This window comes from Balaenoptera physalus, assembly GCF_965194825.1.
Source record: "Balaenoptera physalus genome assembly, chromosome: 11".
NCBI lineage: Eukaryota > Metazoa > Chordata > Mammalia > Artiodactyla > Balaenopteridae > Balaenoptera > Balaenoptera physalus.
Window position 1 is genome coordinate 67,483,916 of NC_138896.1, and position 21,245 is coordinate 67,505,160.

The window sequence follows — 21,245 nt, forward strand, 5'->3', positions numbered from 1 at the left end:
TATATGAGTGCCTCTCCAAAATATTTTCTTCACATTCATCCATCAGCAGTCCAGCCTTTCCTCGTTCCCATTCCTCATATGCTGCATCTCATACGCTCACCACCTCAACCCTTTCCATGATAGTACTCATTCACTTCTCTCCATAAGCACTGCTTATGTCTGATGTAAATCTAGAATAACTTTGCATATTCTCTACTTTTACTTCTCCTTCCAACTTTTCATTTCTTTTCAAGACTTCTCAAAGCAGGTCAGCAGCGAGCAGATTAGACTGGTCTCCGTCTTGATTGTCAAGCAACAAAGAGGATTATTCACATACATTTTTTCATTTAATCTGAACAACAGTGTTCCGAGTTAAGCAGACCTATATATCACCTACCATATTAGAGACAAGGAAACCTGAAGCTCAGAGGGTTAGCAATTTGTTTCAGGTGAAATTGGAATTCACACCTTGGTCTGTATGATGCTAAGGCCAGTAGTAGTAATAGTAGATCACATTTTTCGACTGCTTTCTCTGTACCAGAGAAAGCAGTACTTTGCCATATACCTCATATGCATTCTATCTTTTAGTTATCGCAGCCTTTCCATGTGGTAGTTACTGTTATTTTTCCCAGATACAAAGGAGTAAACTAAGTCGTAGAGAGGCTAAGAAACATGTTCAAGGTTGCCCAGCTAGAAGTGATGGAGGTGAGATTCAAACCTAGTAAGCCTCACTCCAAAGCCCTTGATTTTAACATCTATCTATATCCTTGCTACCATGACCTAATTAGTTAGACTTTGTCCCTGCTATTTAAGGAAGTAGGTACGACAAATACATAGCATAAGCCATGTGGTCAGCACACCACACTGGAGAGCCATAATTTTGTTGGTGGGCACAAATAAGCCGTGTGGTTCAGGAATTTCAGAAAAGCATCAATGCCATTGGAGCTCCAACACAAGCAACCCCATGATCATCATGTGGATCCCTATCAGTTTCCAGAGTGCTAATCACTGTACACCCACTATCTTATTAGATTATAGTGAAAAATGCATAAGACAATGGACAGATTATTGGTATTTCTGATCTAGGACCTGTGGTTTACTGGCCTAAACTTAGGAGACTGATTCTAAATCTTCTTTGTTTACTCTCTTTCTGTGTAACCTCAAGCAAAGTGCTTGAAGTGTTGACATAAATTTTCATATGGATAAAAATGAGAGTGTAGATGCTAAATTGCCCTAATTTGACCAGATACAAAATTGAAAACATAAATCTAACAATAGCCATTTAAAATATCAAAACAGTAGTTGAATACCACACTTTCAAAAAGGATATTAGGCCCAGGTGGTTTTGAAAACAAGTTTAGCAAACTTCCAAGGAGCGGTGGCTATAGACTGAATGTTTGTGTCCCACCCCTGCCCCAAATTTGTATGTTGAAACCTAATCTCCAGTGTTTTGGTGTTTGGGAGGTGACTAGGACATAAGGACATTTATTCCTGAACCCTCATGAATGGGATTAGTGATCTTATAAAAGAGACCCCACAGGGTGTTCTCACTCCTTCTGCCATGTGAAGACAGGGAGAAGATGGCTGTCTATGAACCAGGAAATAGGCCCTCAACCAGACACTGACTGCCAGCATCTTAATCTTGTACTTCCCAGCCTCCAGACTGTGAGAAATTTCTGTTGTTTATACATCCAGGCTATTGTATGGTATTCTGTTATAGCAGCCTGAACTGACTGAGGCGAGCAGTTAACCCCAACCTTGTTCAAATTGTTACAAAGAACAGAAAAAGAGGGGAGGCTCACAAACTTATTTAATGAGACAAACATAAAGTTGACAACGAAATGAATGGAACAAAAATGAGTAGAGCAAGAAAAGAAATAATCCTGTAAATATATATCTCTATAAATCCCAGAGAAAGCACTCAATAAGTATGGTCCACTATTACTATTATCAGCCTTAGCATCATACAGACCCAATTCCACCTGAAACAAGTTGCTGATCCTCTGAGCTTCAGGCTTCCTTATCTGTAACATGGTAGTGATGTACAACACTGCCTAATTCAGGGCATTGTCGTGCGGATTAAATGAGAGAGAGTGTGTGTGAATAATCCTTTTATGTTGCTTGTTACTCAAGATTATATAAAATGATCTTTATAATTTTGGAGTAGGAAAATGTAAACACAACCAGAAATACATACATACATACATATAGACATAAGTTTAACTATTTCAAAACGTAAAACTTTCTTTTTTTTTTTGTTCAACAATACTGTAATTATAGTTAAAGACAGGCTAGACCCTGGAGACAGTATTTGCCATATACATAACAGATAGTTATTGTCTACAGTATGTAAATACTCCCTACAGATCAACAAGAAAACGACAACCCCGTGTAAGAATAGGAGAAGGATGAAAATAGGCAGTTCACAGAAGGAGCTCAAGTTGCTAATAAATGTATAAAGAAATACACACTAGTCATATCACCAGTTAGCACAGAAGTGCATATTAAAATGAGACACTTCTTTTTACTCATCAGATAGACAAAAGTTTTTAAGTTGGATAATATCTAATATGAGAAAGATTTAGGAAAATGGAATTTCTAGTCACTGCTAACTATCGTACAGTCAGTTTGTGGAAAGTTTTGCACTATTAAGTAAAATTACAAATGAGCCCAATTTACAAACCCAGAAATACCACTTCTAGTTATACATTTAAGGAAAACTCTTGTGTATGTACCCAGGAAAAATGCACATGTCTGTCCAGTTTGCTACTGTTCATAGTAGCAAAGAAATGGAAATAATTTAGATATTCACCAAGAGGGAATGAGTTAATAAAATATGAATATTTATATGCTGTAATATTTCATAACAGTTAAAAGGAGCAAACCATGAGAATATATATCAACATGATAGGAATCTCAAAAACATAGTGCAGAGTGATAAATGCAAATTAGGTAGAAATAAAATAAAACTAGTGAAGACTTCCCCCCTGGAAGAATGCCATAGAGTGGGAAAGAATGTGGATGTTCTTACGTTTGTGTGTCTCATCAATGTCTCCCAATTGGTGGAACAGAGACTGGGGGTGAGGTTCCAGGCGAAAGGGTGTACAATGCCCCTCTAGGAACATCTTCCCCACCCATGGTAACAGTCATTTAGTAAAACCAGAACTGCTAAGCTTTGCCATCCTTTTCCCTCTGGCTAGGAACAAAGTAGGTGTATTTGTGGAAGAGCTGATTAAATAGGTCTCCCAACAGGCAATGCTGTCACAAACAAAAGAACAAAAAAACCTACTTGAAAAAACCATTATAAATAAACACATTTTGAATTGGTGGTGATTTTTTAAAGTTGATTACAAATTTTAAAATCTGGTTATTCTGTCATATTCACTCAATTTCTCTCAATTTGCAAATATTTTACTTTTATAATGAGATTCACTTCCTGTCATGCTGAGCCACTCCCCTTCTAAGCTGAGCCTCTGAAGGGTCTGCATAATCAATAAGAATGGCTGAAGATCTGCAAATAGTGGCCTTCAACTTAAGCTCAGCATGTTTGTTGAGTTTTAAGTTAGTGTATTTACGGAGTTTTCCAATCCTCAGTCCTGTCCCATTGGGAAGAAGTATGTTAGGAGAGAAAATTGAATTTAATTCTCCAAAAGGGAGCTATTTGAATGAAGGGAAATATTAGCAAACAAAGAATTATTTCTTCATAACTTGATTTTGATATCATTTCAAACATATGGAAAAATTGCAAGAAGTAGTGTAAAGAATCCCTTATACTCTTCCCCCAGATTCACCAATTATTAACATTGCAGCCCATCTGCCTTATCATTTTTTCTATTTTTTTCCCCCTAAACTGCTTGAGATTAAGTTGCAGGCATCACACTCCATTAGCCCTCAACATTTCAGTGTGTATTTCCTAAGAACAAGGATATTATCTCACACAGTCACAATACAGTTATCAAGGTTAGGAATTTAACATGATCCAATACTAAAACCCACATCCATTTTCAACTTTTCTCAATTGTCACAAGGTTCTTTATGGCTAATTCACCCTACCCACACACCATCACCTTTACCCCCACCGCAATCCAGGATCAAACTCAGGATCTCACATGACTTATCATTGTCATGTCTCTTTGGTTTCCTTTAATTCACAACAATGTCTCAGCTTTTCTTTGTCTTTCATCAAACAAATCATGTAAATGCATTGTTCTCACCCATATGGGCTGTAGCTTTGCCAGGCAAGGAGGAAAATAGCCTCTCACCTGCCCTCCCCTTCCAGCAGGGTCTGGCTGGTTTCTGTGTCTGGATAATCCACTGTGGGCACAATGAGTTTGCCTCTCAGAAAGACAGCTCTTAATCCCCACTGGGTTCTCTGGGCACCAAGTCAGGTGTACTACCTGTGGCTTCTTTTCCCACCAGGTCTCTGTGACCAGTCTCATCGACTTAAAGGTCTTGAAGTCCTTCCGGATTCTGCGAGCGCTGAGGCCTCTGCGAGCGCTGTCCCAGTTTGAAGGAATGAAGGTATGTTCTTCAGATGGATGGGAGGAAAGTCAGCCAGCAGGGAAAGGCAGAGAAGCCAACTGCTCTTCTTGGGCTGGGCTTCCCTTAAATTGCCAAGCTTTTCCTGGACTCCTTCCCATCCAGCCCACTGCTTAGAATTTCAGAGATGGAGAAAAGTCTAAGATATAGTCTTCACCTAAAAGTGCTTCTGTGACAGCTGAGATGGGCTCTGGCTTCTCTTCAATCCTAGGGTAGGTGTCCCATAAGTCTGTAACACCATCATCAAAGGACACTTCTCAAGTGATCCTGTGGCAACAGAAAGGACCCATTATGTATGGAGCTGAGAGCAGGGCTTGCCGTGGGGTGGGGGTTTGGGGCTGGAATGTAAAGACGGAGCTCCAAGAAATCCAGCCCCACACGTTAGACTCATCCTGGGAAGATCAAGAGCTTGCTGAGTCTCACACGTCTATTATATTTTTCTTCTGTTTTGCTTCCTTAAGGTGGTAGTTAATGCTCTCATAGGTGCCATACCTGCCATTCTGAACGTTTTGCTTGTCTGCCTCATTTTCTGGCTCATATTTTGTATCCTGGGAGTAAGTTTGTTTTCTGGAAAATTTGGAAGATGTGTTAATGTGACAGATGGAAACTCAGTTATAAATTACAACATTGTTGCAAACCGGAGTCAATGTGAAAGTGGAAATTTCTCCTGGTTCACCCTGAAAGTCAACTTTGACAATGTGGGAATGGCTTACCTCGCGCTGCTGCAAGTGGTAAGCACTGTGGGTTTATTTTTCACTCTGGGGAAAGAAACCTTAAAATAATCATAAACCATTTCTCAGCTAATAAAAATACAGTGACTATACTGAGATAAGAGAATCAAATCCCAATTTCTCACATGGGAGCTAATGCCCTCTGGAATTGTTCCCCACCGAGCATCTCCAACCTTATTTTCTACTGAGCCTCAACCTCCAGGCGATGTCCCATAAGGGTCTGGACCTCTCAGTCTGTCCTAAATGGTGCCTTGCTCTCCTGAGCTCCAGCCAGAGAGACGTAGAGCCTCAGATGCTAAGCCACTCCATTAGCAACAGTTCCCTGTGGGAAGTCAGTCCTAGGTCGAATCGTGGTTGCAAGGTTTTGGACAGATAGTGCAAACAGATGTGGAATCAGGAAAGAGCCTTAATCAGGCTCTTTGCAGCAATTGGTTCATAGCTTCTTTAGCAATTTTTAAGGCAGAAATTTTCTCTTGTTTTTAAACTTTTTGTCTTGTGAAAATGAAGAAAAAAAAATCCAAGACATCTATCCTTGAATTTCCTTCTGCTGTTCTTTTATGTGGACATTCTATCCTGGAAGGGTGGGACATCGTCTTATGTACATGTGCCCACTGGACTTGCTGGCTTTTGTATGGCACTTGTCTGTTGATGGCAAGTCTATAATTACGTTCATGTTTCTCTGCTTTCATTGCAGGCAACGTTTAAGGGCTGGATGGATATTATGTATGCAGCTGTTGATTCCAGAGGGGTGAGCTTGTGTTCTACCATGTTCTAGAGTGCTAGGATCAAATCAGGAATATCATGACTACATGGACAGCCCAGAACTTCCTGCATCATAATTCCAGTGGCCAGGATTCTTTGCCTTGTTTTCATTAGGACAAACACTATGAAACAGGGATTAAAAGGATTCTTATTCATCCTCCTATGAGTATTACATCCTAGCATGCTACAAAGTCAAGTCCTCTTTCTCCATACTGACCACTCATGTAGGAGGTGGAGCCAGAAGCAACAGAATCACAGGATGCCTTGATTTTCCTCTCTCACCTCTTCTTCAAGTGAGTGGAAAGGCAGAAGCCAAATTTCAAAGGGTACCTTCTCTTGACTGTGGGAGAGAGAACCTTAAGATTGGACTAGGTCTGAGCAAGAGACCCTCCAATGGCTCCAGGTTCCCCAGAGAATAAGGGGATTTCTAGTAATTGCCAACTGTCAAATTATAGTTAAATAAAAAGTGATCATGGATTCCCAAGATTAGAAGAGTACTCAGCAATCTAGTCCATTTCTATGTCCCAGTTGGGAAATTTGAGGAATAGAAAGGAAGAGTGTTGCCCAAAGTCATAGCGAGAGCAAATGGTTGAATCAAGAATGGAATCAGCATTGTTTATTTTTTCCTACCATCACACACATATGTGTTATTGTTTGAGAGTATACAGAGTTGATGCCTGGCACATAGTAGATGTTCAGTACAGCTGGTAGTAGCAGTAGAGGTGATATGAATAGTGTTATAGTAGTAGTAGAGGCAATTTATAACAAAGGAAATATTTAAAAATATTAATGTGCTTATTTTTTTGTCTGTATGAATATATGAACTTCACCTCAGTTTACCTTAGACATCCATCTGCCTTGAGGTGGAGCTAGGGGATAGGGAGGAGATCTTATGTATGACAGAAGAAGTATGTTTCTTATATATGTTCCTTGAGTGAATGATGGGTGGGTGGAGGTGTGTGGAGGTGTGCCTGTCCTGATGTGGTCCTGGGATATCCTAACTGGTGTGTGCTAGTATAATGGCCTTTGTCTGTGTAGTCACAGAGCATCCTACTGTTCTCAAATATTGAAGCTGCAACTGGTGAAACCATGGGCCTTTCTCCTCCTTCAACTCCTCCTAGCCTCAAACACTGACTCTCTGCCATATCCTTCATATGGTCTCCTGGCTCAGCAGTCTACTCCCATCCCTTACTATGAAGCCCACAATGGCAGGCATATGGCTGTCAACCCCACGTCCAAGCCACGAGAACTAAAGAAGGTTCAAGAGACTGCTGTCTGCCCAATTATGCTACTCCAGTCTCTTAAGTCATCCTGCCTGCCCAACGTATCCCAGGCCTTCCCAGCTGTAGTTTTCTCTTTGAAAAATACCAAAGTTGAACCAGAACACACATTCTTTGCTCTCCATGTTCCCCTCGATTTACTGGGCCCCAAGCCCCCTCTCCAAACCCAAAGAAGGGAAAATCAGGACACACATCTCACAGCTCTGATGTTCTCTCTTTCTCTGTTTCTCTTTCTGACAATTCCCTGGGTACAAGTGAGGTGATCCTTTCTCTGTTCCTCTTTCTGTCTGAACCTCCCTTTGCAAGATGATTAGCCTGTTGCATAATCTTGTTTTCAATGTCAAATACTGAATATTAATTCTTCTTTCCATTACATTGTTTCTAGACTAATGCCTATCCTTAATTCAAACAAGTAGATGCTTCCAGCCAACTGGCACTAAGGTCAGGTACTCTTCAAGGCAAAAGAGAAAAATAATTGTTTCAAATATTTACCTCTAATACACTAGTCTGTATGGTGGGTTTTGAAAAACAAGTGTCATGAGTACATTCAACACATAACAGAGCTATCAACATTCATCTCTATCTTTGAATGTGATCAGGGAAAAGAAAACAGAGATGCTCCTGCCGCCTATCCCCAAAATGAATAAAACCAATGACCATGTGAAGATCTTGGACACTTTTGGTCATGCCTTAAGCTAGGGGAGCTTGATTATAGTCCATTCTTGTCCATTCTAGAGCTTGATCATTCATCCACTCATTCAATGTGTGTGGAGAGCTTACATGTCACAAGCTATGCCAGGCACTAGGAAATCAAGAGTGACAGGATGCAAGCACAGACTAAATACAGTAGTGAGCTCTGTTTGAAGGATATAGCCTTTCAACAAGGGTTGGTAGTCAGTCTCCTGAAGTGAACATGTCCCTTCTCTGGTGGATATCTCCAATCTGGCTCCCTCCAGTTATGTGTCCATATGGACATCCTAGAGACATTTTCAAAGGGCACATATGATCATGCCACTTTCCTCCCTCACAACCCTTCAATGATTCTCCATGGCTTAGAATAAAAAGCCTAATCCTCCACCACACCTCCTCCCCACTGTATGGTACCACTCAAGCTGCGCTGGGGGAAGCTGAAAGAGGAGAGAGGGGCTCCCTGCAGGGCCACGGCTGACTGGAGGAGGCTGAGTGGTTAATGCTGCTGCTACCAGGCAGTTAAGATGGCTCGTGTTTTTCTCCAGTAATTGTTTTCTTCTCTCGTTTAAAAAATCCCTAACAGGAAGGACAACAGCCAAGGTTTGAGGAGAACTCATTAATGTATGTTTACTTCGTAGTTTTTATCATCTTTGGCTCATTCTTCACTCTGAATCTCTTTATTGGTGTTATTATTGACAACTTCAACCAACAGCAGAAAAAGATAAGTATGGGGGTTGTCCTGATTTGGTATTTTTACCTCTCTTCTCCAAAGAGCTTGAATGGAGCATAAATCTGTTCTAAATTGTTGTGCAGAGTAGCCTTTATCATCTGCATGAGAACAAAGAGGGAGCCTCCTGGAGAAGAGTCTTGAGGATATGGCTGAAAAGGAACTAAAACAGCTGGCTTTTATTAAATCATTGTTTTTATTCTCCACTCTACCCTCTTAAACAAAGGACATTGTTGAACTCTAATAGAAAAATAATTGCCAGGATTAGTATTTATGTCATATTTTAGTAACCTTTCAAGCGTACCTTGTTATCCAGGATAAAAAGAGTACAAACGATTCCCGACTTAGGATGGTTCAACTTACACGTCTTTAGCTTTATGATGATGCAAAAGTGATACGCATTGAGTAGAAACTTTACTTCAGATTTTGAATTGTGATCTTTTCCTGGGCTAGAGATATGCAGTACAATACTCTCTTGTGACACTGGGTAGCAGCAGCCACAGCTCCCAGTCAGCCACGCACTCATTGAGGGTAAACAATTGATACATACTTACAACATTCTGTACCCATACAACCATTCTGTTTTTCACTTTCAGTACAGTATTCAATAAATTACATGAGGTATTCAACACTTTATTATAAAATAGGGTTTGTGTTACATGATTTTGCCCAACTATAAGCTAAAGTAAGTGTTCTGAACATGTTTAAGGTAGGCAAGGCTAAGCTATGATGTTCAGTAGGTTAAGTGTATTAAATGCATTTCAACTTACATATTTTCAGCTTACAATGGGCTTATCAGGATGTAACACCATTGTAAGTACAGGAAAATCTGTAAACGCTCCTTTTTCAGTAAACTTGTGTCTTGCCTCTCAACACCCAAATCTCAGCAGATTTACTGAACTTACTTGGAAAGAAGATGGTTGGGGAAGAGGCAGACTTTTTTAGGGAGTTTTTTTCCCCATGCATTGTAACAACAGATATTTATTTTTCTGATTCTACAATCTATAGGAGCATCGTAGTAAATGTGGAAAAAAAGGAAGAGAAAAAGAATATTTAAATCACCCATAAGATGACCGCCAAATAATAACCATTTTAGATTAAGCCTCATCATTTTGGTACCATCTTTTCCTGTTACTTTTTAACTAAATAAGTATTTCTTTTACACCATTGAGATTGCATAATATTTTTAACTATCCTCTCCATTAGTTATGAGTTCATGTCATGAGATCATCTTTGTTATAAGAATTTTCAGGGCTGAATTTCATCCCATATTATGGATAGATCATAATTTGTTCTAATCACTCCCCTTTTTAAGGACATTTAGGGGTCATTTCCAAATTTCTTGCTCCTCTAAAATAATCATGAACATTCTTAAAATTCTCTCTGTGTATCTCTGATTATTTCCTCAGGATAAGTTCCTAGAATTTAAGGCATTAAAGATATATTGTCAAATTACGTTTCAGAAATGCTGTGCTGGGTCCCATCCTTTTGCAAGATATGAAGATGCCTGTTTACTCTGTTCTAATCATTCTGACTTTTGTAATTTTTAATTATCTTTTCCAGCACGATGGGTAAAAGTGTTATCTCATAGTTTTACATTCATTCATTTGACCATTTATGAAGTTAATACACTTTTTCACAGGTTGATGGCCATAAGTATTTCTTCCTTGAGTTATCTGTTTACTGTCTTTGTCTCTTCTTAAAATTGACATTATCATCTTTTTCTTATGTTTTTATATAGTAACTCCAATTTGTGACTTGCTTCTTACATTTTTGTAATGACAGTTTTAACTTGTAGACATTTAGCATATTTATGAAGTCAAACTCTCAATCTTGTCCTTTTTGGCTTCTTTTCTTGCATTTATATACTGAAGGCATTTCTCAATCCTAAAATCAGGTAACTAAATATTCACCTTTGGTTTTCCTAATTGTTTTGTGGCTCTCTTTTATTTTTCTGTTGAACTTTTTTAATTCATCCAAAATGTATCCTGATACTGTTGAGCTTTCTTAGTGTCTGCTGGGAGAATCATTCACAGTCCCAGGCAACTATATGGCTGCTGTTATTCAGGAGTGTACTATGTGGTGTCACCTCTGTAATATGCAGCTTGATTGCAATCAATACCTACAATTTGAATGTCAGGCCTTGTGATTTTAGATTTAAGCTTACATTTGAAATCACTGTTTTGATCAGTCCAAAGCATTTTTGTTCTGTTTTGTTTTACTTTTTATTTCAGAAAATTTCAAACATGCACAAGAGTATATAGTAGAGTGAACCTAAAATATCCATCACCCGGCACAACATTTATTGATTTAAGAACATCCTTATGCCATCTATGCCCTTACCCAATCCTTCCACCAGATTTTTTATAGAGCAAATCACAGATATCATATTATTTCATTCACTGATATTTCAGAACGTATCTCTTTTTAAACATAACTACAATTCCATTATCAAATCTAAAAAGTTTAATATGAGTTCTTTAAACTCGTCAAAAACCCAGTCAGTGTTCAAATTTCCTCCAGTCTTTTATTTTCTTAAAATATGTATCCATTCTTTCATTGATTGACTGATTGATATTAAAGTTTGTTTCTTTTCAAATTAAGATTCAAATAAGGTCCTCCCATTGGATGAGTTCCTTGCTCTCTGGAATGACAATATGTTCTAGGCCTTGTTTGTACCCTTCCTGGCCCAGATCTGGAATCAGCCATTTCTCTAAGGAGTGCTGGGAGGTGGTGTTCCAAGACAGTCTGGAATGCTTATTGTGATTATTTTGAGACTTTTTCAGTGGACAGAGCTACTTCAAATTTAGGACTACAAGGAAATATATATGTGGAAGTATGGATACTCATCATTCAAATTCAGGACTACAAGGTTTTCACTTAACCAGTACATCTATATCTCCTCTTTTCCACACTGAGAAAACTGGTTCTCATGGATACAAAATATGATACTTTAAAATTTTCCATAACTACTCATTTTATTTATCTCACAACACACACATAGGACAGTCTCATAATAATAGTATTAATACTATCATGATGCATAAGATTATTGAAGACACTTGTGTCTGCCAGTCATCCTGAAAAAACCTGGTTAACTTCTAGGGCTGTTTCTTTTTTTCAATTTTTTTTTTTTTTTTACTGTGCAAAACACTCATAACATAAAATTTATCATCTTATCCATTTTTAGTGTACATTCAGTGGTATTAATTACATTCATAATGTTGTGCAACCATCATCACCATCCATCTCTGTAACTCTTCATCTTGTAAAACTGAAACTCTACATGCATTAAACAATAACTCCCCATGCTCGCCCCGAGCCCCTGGTGGCTACCATTCTACTTTCTGTCTCCGTGATTTTGACTATTCTCAGTATCTCATGTAAGTGGAATCGTATAGTGTTTGTCTTTTTGTGACTGGCTTACTTCATTAAGCATAATGTCCTTAAGGTTCATGCATGTTGTAGCATATTGCAGAATTTCCTTCCTATTTAAGGCTATGTATATACCATGTTTTGCTCTTTCATCCATCTGTTGATGGACAGTTGGGTTGCTTCCACATTTTAGCTATTGTGAATAAAGCTCTTATGAACATAGGTGTGCAAATATCTCTTTGAGACCCTGCTTTTGATTCTTTTAGGTCTATACCTAGAAGTGGAATTGCTGGATCATATGGTAATATGTACCGTATACAAAGGTTCTAATTTCTCTACAGCCTCACCAGTACTTGTTTCTGTTTTTTCGATAGTAGCCATTCTAATGGATGTGAGGTGGTATCTCATTTTGGTTTTGATTTGCGTTTCCCTAATGATTAGTGACACTGAACATTTTTTTCATGTGCTTATTGGCCATTCATATATCTTCTTTAAAGAAATGTCTGTTCAAGCCCTTTACTTGTTTTTGAATCAGGTTGTTTGTCCTTCTGTTGTTACATTTTCGGTGTCCTCTATATATTCTGGATATTAATTTCTTATCAGATACATGATTTGCAAATATTTTCCCCATTGTGTGGGTTGCCTTTTTACTTCATTGATAGTGTCTTGGATGCACAAAATTTTTAAGTTATTATGAAGTCCAATTTGTCTGTTTTTCCTTTTGCCTTCTGTGTCATATCCAAGAGATCACTGTCAAATCCAGTGTTACGAAGCTTTTGTTCTATGTTTTCTTCTGAGAGTTTTATTGTTCTAGATCTTACATTTATGTCTTTGATCCATTTTGAGTTAATTTTTTTATATGATGTTAGGCACTGATTCAGCTTCATTCTTTTGCATGTTGATATCCAGTTTTCCTAGCACCATTTGTTGAAAAGACTGTCCTAGGGCTGTATATTTTTGGTCCATACTGGTGGTGTAAATTCAAACCCCACGCCCTCATCAAGGCAGGCTTGGATTCACAAATTATCAGAGAAGACTGGGTTTTTACCCATAGTACAGACTGAGACAGTGTTCTGGTTGTCTTCCATTGCCAACAGACAGGTTTGGTTTTCTTCTTCACCCTTTAATGGCAGCACTTGGAGAGTTCCAGATTCACACAGGGTCCTTGGCTTAACCCCACTGCCTTCTCCCCATGACCCCCTTGTAGTTATTAAATCCCAAGATTCTTGTTTTTACAGAGATTAGCAAATGCTGTTAGGCCAGCCACGGCTTCAGGACTAATTTACTACTCTTTCTTTTTGATCTCTCTTGATTTTCAGATGATAGAGATGTTCCTTACTTTTGTGCAGGTTCAGCTATGTCTTTTTTTTTTAACATCTTTATTGGAGTATAATTGCTTTACATTTCGTGTTAGTTTCTGCTGTATAACAAAGTGAATCAGCTGTACGTATACATCTATACCCATATCCCCTCCCTCTTGCGTCTCCCTCGCGCCCTCCCTATCCCACCCCTCTAGGTGGTCACAAAGCGCCGAGCTGATCTCCCAGTGCTATGCGGCTGCTTCCCACTAGCTATCTATTTTACATTTGGTAGTGTATATATGTCAGTGCTACTCTCTCACTTCGTCCCAGCTTACCCTTACCCCTCCCCGTGTCCTCAAGTCCATTCTCTTTGTGTCTTTATTTCTGTCCTGCCCCTCGGTTCTTCAGAACCGGTTTTTTTTTTTTTTTAGATTCCATATATATATGTGTTAGCATACAATATTTGTTTTTCTCTTTCTGACTTACTTCACTCTGTATGACAGACTCTAGGTCCATCCACCTCACTGCAGATAACTGAATTTTGTTTCTTTTTATGTCAGCTATGTCTTTTAAAGGAATTCTGTTCCATTTTATCCCACATTTCTGGATGTTTTACCACTCCCCAAACTCCAATTTCCAGAAATGAAAATCCTAATTCATTTTTCTGTTCTTTCTTCCTCAGTAGTAAAAACATTTAAAGCTCTCTAATTTTTTTTTTTTTTCTGAGAATGGCTCTGGACAGATTTTTTTGAAATTTTATTAGTAGTGATATATGCATTCACATATTTAGGAGAATTTTAATTGTCACTTTGTAGGATTTTTTGTTTAAATTTTTGTTACTAATTTCTATTTTTGTTTCATTGTGGTTTGATTTACACAACTTGAAATATATTCAGTTTTTGTAAAGATTCTGTGGATGTTTGCAAAGAATTTGTAATCTTTGTTTATATTATAAAAAGAGAAATGTAACTGATAAAAGTAACATTTTTCCCTTCTTCCTTAATTTAAACCCTATTTCCTTTCAGCCCTCCCTCAGAGTCTCTTTCTGCTTCCCATTAGAATTTTAGGAATTGTTGATAGAAATGTAATATAACTTTAAAACTATTTCTGAAAATTCAGAACTTGTTTCCAAAAATCCATTAATGATAATCAGCTCTCATCTTCTCCATATACTTAGGTGGCCAAGACATCTTTCTGACAGAAGAACAGAAGAAATACTATAATGCAATGAAAAAATTAGGATCCAAAAAACCTCAAAGGCCCATCCCAAGGCCTCTGGTGAGAGCACTTGATTGATTCTAAACACATAGATGCATTAAGTGGTTATGAGGAACTCAGATATCTGCAGTGCCATTCTCCCTTAATTTTTACGTTTATAGACTTTACCTAAGAAGTCAGTATGAACCCAGGTACACTGATGTATGGCTCAAGTCCTTCGGAAGATTAGACATTCAAATTCAATAGTAAGGGCTTGGGCAACAACTTTAATTTACCTTTTAGTGAGCACACAATAGCTGCTTAGTATATACTCATTGCAATGATGTGAATTTAGCAGTTAGTTTTAATTTACTCTTGGCCAATTGAAAATGTATTTATAATATCTTTTACCAACTTTTTCTGGTGTGAAGTTGAGGTCATGCATACTCACTTCCACTTCACAAGTATTTATGATAAACTTTCTATATCAGGAGCATGCACACTTTCTCTGTAAAAGGTCAGACAGTAAATATTTTAAGCTTTGCAGGCCATGTGGTCTCTGCTGCTACTACTCAGCTTTGATGTTGTAGCACAAAAGCAGCCATCGGCGATATAGAACAAATGTGCTTGGCTGTGTTCCAGTCTAACTTGATTTATAAACACCAACATTTGAATTTCATATAATTTTCGTGTGTCAAAATTTTATTCTTTTGCGTTTTTATCCCAAAAGTCATCCTGAGTAAAACCTATTCTGAGCTCACAGGCTACACTAAAACAAGTGATGGGCCATATTTGGCCTGTGGGCCATATTTTGCTGAATCCTGCCTTACGAGATGCTAACAGGACTGCTCTGTGCTTACAGTCTAATTGAGGAGCTGGAATTTGAGAACATTAGATTTTAAAGTAATACAACAGGCACAGTTGGTAGCTCTGACAAGTGAGTTTGAAGGCTTTCAAGACAGGGAGGATCAGTGGGGCCGAAAAGTCTGGGAAAGCAGTATGGAAGAGGGGCTTGATATCTGATACATGTAGAGGATTTGGAGATTTTCATTCAAACGTGAGACCACAAATTATCAAAGGTATGTTTAATTTCCTGCTATTCCCAGCAATCAGAACAGAGTAAAGTGTGTTCTCAGTAATTATTTGTTGAATAAAGGAACATGTTTTCGGGCACACACAAAATCCATCCCACTAGGATTAAACATTTGTGTTGCACTAAAAATGTCTACAAATGTCAGGACCAAGTATTTAGAATTTATACAATGAAGAATTTTTACAAAAGGGTTAATGATAAAACTATCAATATATTTGGGAAATTATCATCTGACGACAGTATGTGGAACTTCATTTTACCTAAGTCAGATCTAGCTTTTAAGTACCAAACTCACTTTCTAGTACTAATTTCACTTTGAAGTTCTTATTTGAACTTGAGCCAACAAAAAAGACAGACAATTTTTATTTACATGTGCACGCTATGTAACAACTGACTCAGTACCAGTTGGTCCCAGATTTGGAATTAACTAAAAGACTCATGAGACACATACTTAACAGTTTATTTCATGAAGGATATGAAGCCAGCAGTGCAGCACACAGCCGAACAGAAGTTGCAGTGGCATGGATGCAGCTTCTAAGCCTCTCCACTGCACTGGACATGCTAGGATGCAAGAGATGAGCTTGAAGTGGGCACGGACTGCTTTAACAAAGGGAAGTTGCCACCTCCATTCCTTAACTATCTTTTATAACTTGTTTGTTGCATGGCTTATCGGGGAGTAGGTGCTATCCCAAAGCCCTTCCTGCATGGCTCACCAATCAAGATTTCACAATGAGTGATTCCGACAACCAAGTACAACTCACCAGTTAATGCCGAACATTTATCTTAACCTCTGTATTCCGGAGAGCAGTTTTGCATGAGATAAACCCAAAAGCATATCCCCTGGTGTCCCTGAGTTTGAGCTAAGACTTCAAATCAGCTGTTAGCCCTTAACTCACAACTTTACCTCCCCACAGATTTTTTTTTAAATTTAATTTTATTTATTTATTTATTTATTTATTTATTTATTTATGGCTGCTTTTGGGTCTTCGTTGCTGCACGCGGGCTTTTCTCTGGTTGCGACGAGCAGGGGCTACTCTTCATTGTAGTGTGCAAGCTTCTCATTGCGGTGGCTTCTCTTGTTGTGGAGCACGGGCTCTAGGTGCGCAGGCTTCAGTAGTTGTGGCACACGGGCTTCAGTAGTTGTGGCTCGCGGGCTCTAGAGCGCCGGCTCAGTAGTTGTGGCACACGGGATTAGTTGCCCCGTAGCATCTGGGATCTTCCCGGACCAGGGCTCGAACCCGTGTCTCCTGCATTGGCAGGCGGATTCTTAACCACTGCGCCACCAGGGAAGCCCCACAGATTTTTTTTTAATCTCTAAAGTCTACATATTATCTTTTGGCCTTTGGAACAAAGGAATAGCAATTGCATAGAGGGGAAAATACAGCTGTTTTAACCTGAGAATTGATGGATATTCTTTCTATCAGTAAGAGCAAGAAATCTGGAATCATTTCTGATTCTACCTGAGGCACCCCCACAAGGTAGCTTCATTACTGGGGTTAAAAATTATCCTGAGGTATAGGAGTCCCTGTACATCTTAAAATGACATAGAATGTGTTTTGAATATCTACCACGCTTGGTAGCTTATACTTTTAATCTCCATTTTCTAAATATTAGAGTTGAACTGTAAGGCCAATGCTTACCATTCCTTCCATTTATTCTCAGCCCTCGTTCTGCTTCCCTGGAGAGCACCCTTAAAAGTATCTTTTCTCCAGGTCCTTTCTGACTTCCCGGATGCGTTCTCACATAGGAAATGCACTTGACTTTCAAGTTTCTTCTCCAGACTCCTTGATAAAAGCTTTAGGGCTCGTGGAGCAAAGTTTGAAAGACACCAACTTACGGGTAGTATCCTACCACTGCTGTCCCGACCCTCTTTCTTCTCATTGCCCTTGCTCTCCATGAGTGATATCATTCATTCTCTTGGTTTTAGTTCGTATCAGTACTGGTGCTGTTGTACTCCACATCTGCATTCCAGCTGTCTGCCTGAGCTCCAGACCCATACCTCTACCTGCCCATGTCCCTTGGATGCCCCACTGGCACCTCAAACTCCATGTGCTCAGGACACATTCATCATCTCCCCCCAGAACTCCTCATCCCCTGTTCTCTGGTTGATTGAATGCTCCACCAAGCAGAAATTATAGCCTCAGCCTTAACTTTCCCATAACCTGCTCCATTCAAACATTCTCTGACTCCTGCTACTTCTACTTCCATATTAGTTCTTAAACCTAAATGCTCATGTCTTTCTCCACTGTTACCACCACAGACCAACATCATCTCTTGCCTGGATTACCTTAACAGATGCCTGGGGTTATAAAGATGAATTCTTAGGGGGTCTATGAGGTTTCCAAATAGAATACTATATGTATACTTTGATTAGATGATATGTAATATGAAATAATCTAATATATACATATAATGTAAAACAACCAGTGTATAGCCAAGTATGCCATACAATATCAGTGTCTGAGTTTGTGTTTAAGAACAGTTTCCACTTAAGTAAAGAACAAAGTGGTGCGTTATAGATGTTAAATTAAAGAAAATAGTGGAATAATTGAGTCATTTCACTGCACATGGTAGATTAGACGTGCAAACTTGAGTTCGAACCTGTACCAGAGCAATCAGCACATTCTTACTTTGGAGCAGGCCATCCATGTACAAACCAATATGCAAGTTCACCATCAGTAATAATGTGAAATAATCAGTTTTTCTGTTTCCATTTTTAGTAATCATTGGATCAGAATCCAATTTATCTAGCCTTATCTTTAAGTGAACAAGAATTAGAAAATTGGCATTCAAGAATTGCTTGAATACAGAGTTTTGGTTAAGTATAAGGTCTGATTATTCTGAACTGACAAATGGAGCCTTGGAGATGTTAACTTTCTTTTGTCCAACATAATTATGTGAGCAAGTATTCTCTGCATTAGTATTATTGAAGTCAAAATACAGAAGCAGGTGAAATATAGAGACCGAACTTCATTTTTTAAATGATTAAATCCAACATGAGCTATTTTATTTCAGCAAAAACAAATCATCCACCACATCAAAGTTATGTTGTTACTAAAAATTTAATTAATTTACTTATTTGGTTTCAAAATGGAATTAAAGCTATAAGCCTACAACTTAAAATCACTTATCTAATTAAATTGAATGAAATTAAATGAAAAAATATCTATAGAAGAATTTCTTGCCCTTTAAAAAAGGTCTGTGCATTTTCCAAGAAACTGCTTTAATTGTAAGAGAGGACAAATGCTGCTGTATGTGCCTTTTAATGTATGTGATTTCATTCCTACAACTCAAAATGATCTATGATTCCTTTTTTTTGTTTGTTTTCCTCAGAACAAATGCCAGGGTCTTGTTTTTGACCTAGTTACACACCAGGTCTTTGACATCATCATCATCATCCTCATTTTCCTCAACATGGTTAGCATGATGGCTGAATCATATGGCCAGTCCAAAGCCATGGAACTCTTCCTTGAGCGTCTCAACCTGGCCTTTGTGGTCGTCTTTACAATTGAGTGTCTCATCAAAATCTTTGCTTTGAGGCAATACTACTTCATCAGTGGCTGGAATTTATTTGATTGTGTGATCGTGGTCATTTCTATTGTCAGTAAGTAAAATTGGCCGCCAGAGGGACTTTAATCTAAGAGCCAGAAGTAAACTTATAAATCTTATAAGTTTGGAAGAATTTGGAATTATGTCCAGAGTATCCACAAAGCAGAAAATTAAGCTTAATGTGATTTCTGAAAAAATAGACAGATGAACTAATGCCATTCTCTTTGGGGAGTTGTTAGGAGATACAGAGTAATTTCCATTCCCTTGACTATCTACACAATTGAAATAGAGTTAAATAATTATGTGGATAATTTATTCAACAGAGATAGACAAAATTAAGATGACTTAAAAGTTTTTGTGGGGCTACCTGCTTTATCCAGGGAGTTGAGTCAAAGTTCTACCTTTCTTGTGCAACTAAAGAGCATTTCTTGTTTTAAGGATTTGGCATTTAGTTTCCATGTTTTTCCCTAGTTCAAAATCCATGTTGATGTCAGATCACAATTACTGTGCCCCCGTGACATTGCTAGGCCTTCCCTTACCTCCTCCTTATACAGGGCCTCCATGGCCCAGCCTAGATGGGGCTTGCAAGAGTGTGTCATAAGGACAAGTAATGCTTTATCTTTATTCTGTATCTCATGTTAACTTAAACCACAGTGGAAACTACACTTGTCTCAATGCTCGGATCCCATTCACCAACCAGCCTCACTCTGTAATCAGCATATTTTTCTTAACCGCAGGCAGAAATTAACTATAAGATTTATGGAAGAAGAATAGGGAAAAAAGAGGGTTATTGCCATATACCTTTTTATAAAACATACACACACACACACACACACACACACACACATCAACTTTGAAATTAAATTCTTCATGACTAAGCTATAAGATTTTACTCTGGGTTTTTGAAGTCTGCTTTTAACTAAACTGATAATTTGACTTTTTATAATTGTGTAAAACTGCCCAGGGGCTCTTCTCATAGTTCAAAGAGCAATGAAGACAATGAAAACTGATTTCACAAGTGGAAGTTTTTGTGCTATCTCAGAAAGGATGCATTAAGCAGATATGCTGGATCAAAATATTTTGGTTCCTATCACCACAGCAGCAATGCAGATGTTTCAGAGACCAAGAAAATGAATGGTACAGTTCATAGTCTGTTCTGGTTTCTAAGCCATAAAGTTCATGTAGATAAGGTTTAGTAATAGATCTTTCCACATGGTTACGGTTACATAGACTGTTAATCATTATTAGTCAATTCCAAGCATTATTAGTCATTTCCTGATGAAATCGACAGCAGCAGTAAAGTTAGAAAATGATGATAGGATGAGTCTGGGGCAGCCCTGTGAGCACTTTTCCTCCAATATGCAGAGAGCAGCTCATTCATTTCACTCTTTACTGACCTTCTTCCAGGCAGTGCCAGGCACTGTAGAGTTCATGGAAATATCTCTGACTTCTGTCCTATGAACAACTGCTAAGCGATTGCAGCTACACTGCATAGCACTGTATGGCAACTTGTTCCAATGGATGAGAAGATCCACACATTGAGCCAAGTCCTACTCACCAATGTGGGCAGCATATTCTGTGCTTTTGCCAGTTGATCTGCCATCCAATCCTTAGCCTCTACATTTTCTCACGCTCTCTCCTGAGCTTTTAGAGAAATACAAAATGAGTGTGAGTCAAAGTGATTCTCTCTATGGGGTTTACAATCCAATTGAGGTATTAAGACCTACCACCTTAAGGGATCAGAAAAAGAGTAATTGATTGAACCCCAAATCACATGGTACACAAAAGAACTGAGCTCAGAGAAAAGACAGATTACTGTGGGCTTGATTACTCAAAGAAATATTCACGGAGGAGGTGGGCCTTAAAGGAGGGACCTCCTCCAGTTGCTGCTGAATTGGTTTGTAGTCAATTTCACATCTCACCAGAGTTGCCTGCCTAATTAGCATATGAATTAAACTTCCTTGATACAATTAGGCAGTCAGTGAAGTATATCACCAACTAGTTCTCTTTAGTCATTAGGTG

At 38.5% G+C, this 21,245-nt stretch overlaps 1 protein-coding gene across 7 annotated transcripts in view; it reads left to right on the forward strand.

Annotated features, from left to right (window-relative positions):
• Positions 1-21,245, forward strand: part of SCN11A (sodium voltage-gated channel alpha subunit 11) — a 155,457-nt gene that overhangs the window by 98,175 nt on the left and 36,037 nt on the right. For all 7 annotated transcript variants that reach the window (XM_082413722.1, XM_082413719.1, XM_082413723.1 and 4 more), the window contains 6 exons: positions 4,399-4,500; positions 4,980-5,249; positions 5,944-5,997; positions 8,565-8,706; positions 14,562-14,662; positions 19,008-19,278. In XM_082413722.1, coding sequence (XP_082269848.1) covers positions 4,399-4,500; positions 4,980-5,249; positions 5,944-5,997; positions 8,565-8,706; positions 14,562-14,662; positions 19,008-19,278 — 940 coding nt within the window. The remainder of the gene's footprint in view (positions 1-4,398; positions 4,501-4,979; positions 5,250-5,943; positions 5,998-8,564; positions 8,707-14,561; positions 14,663-19,007; positions 19,279-21,245) is intronic.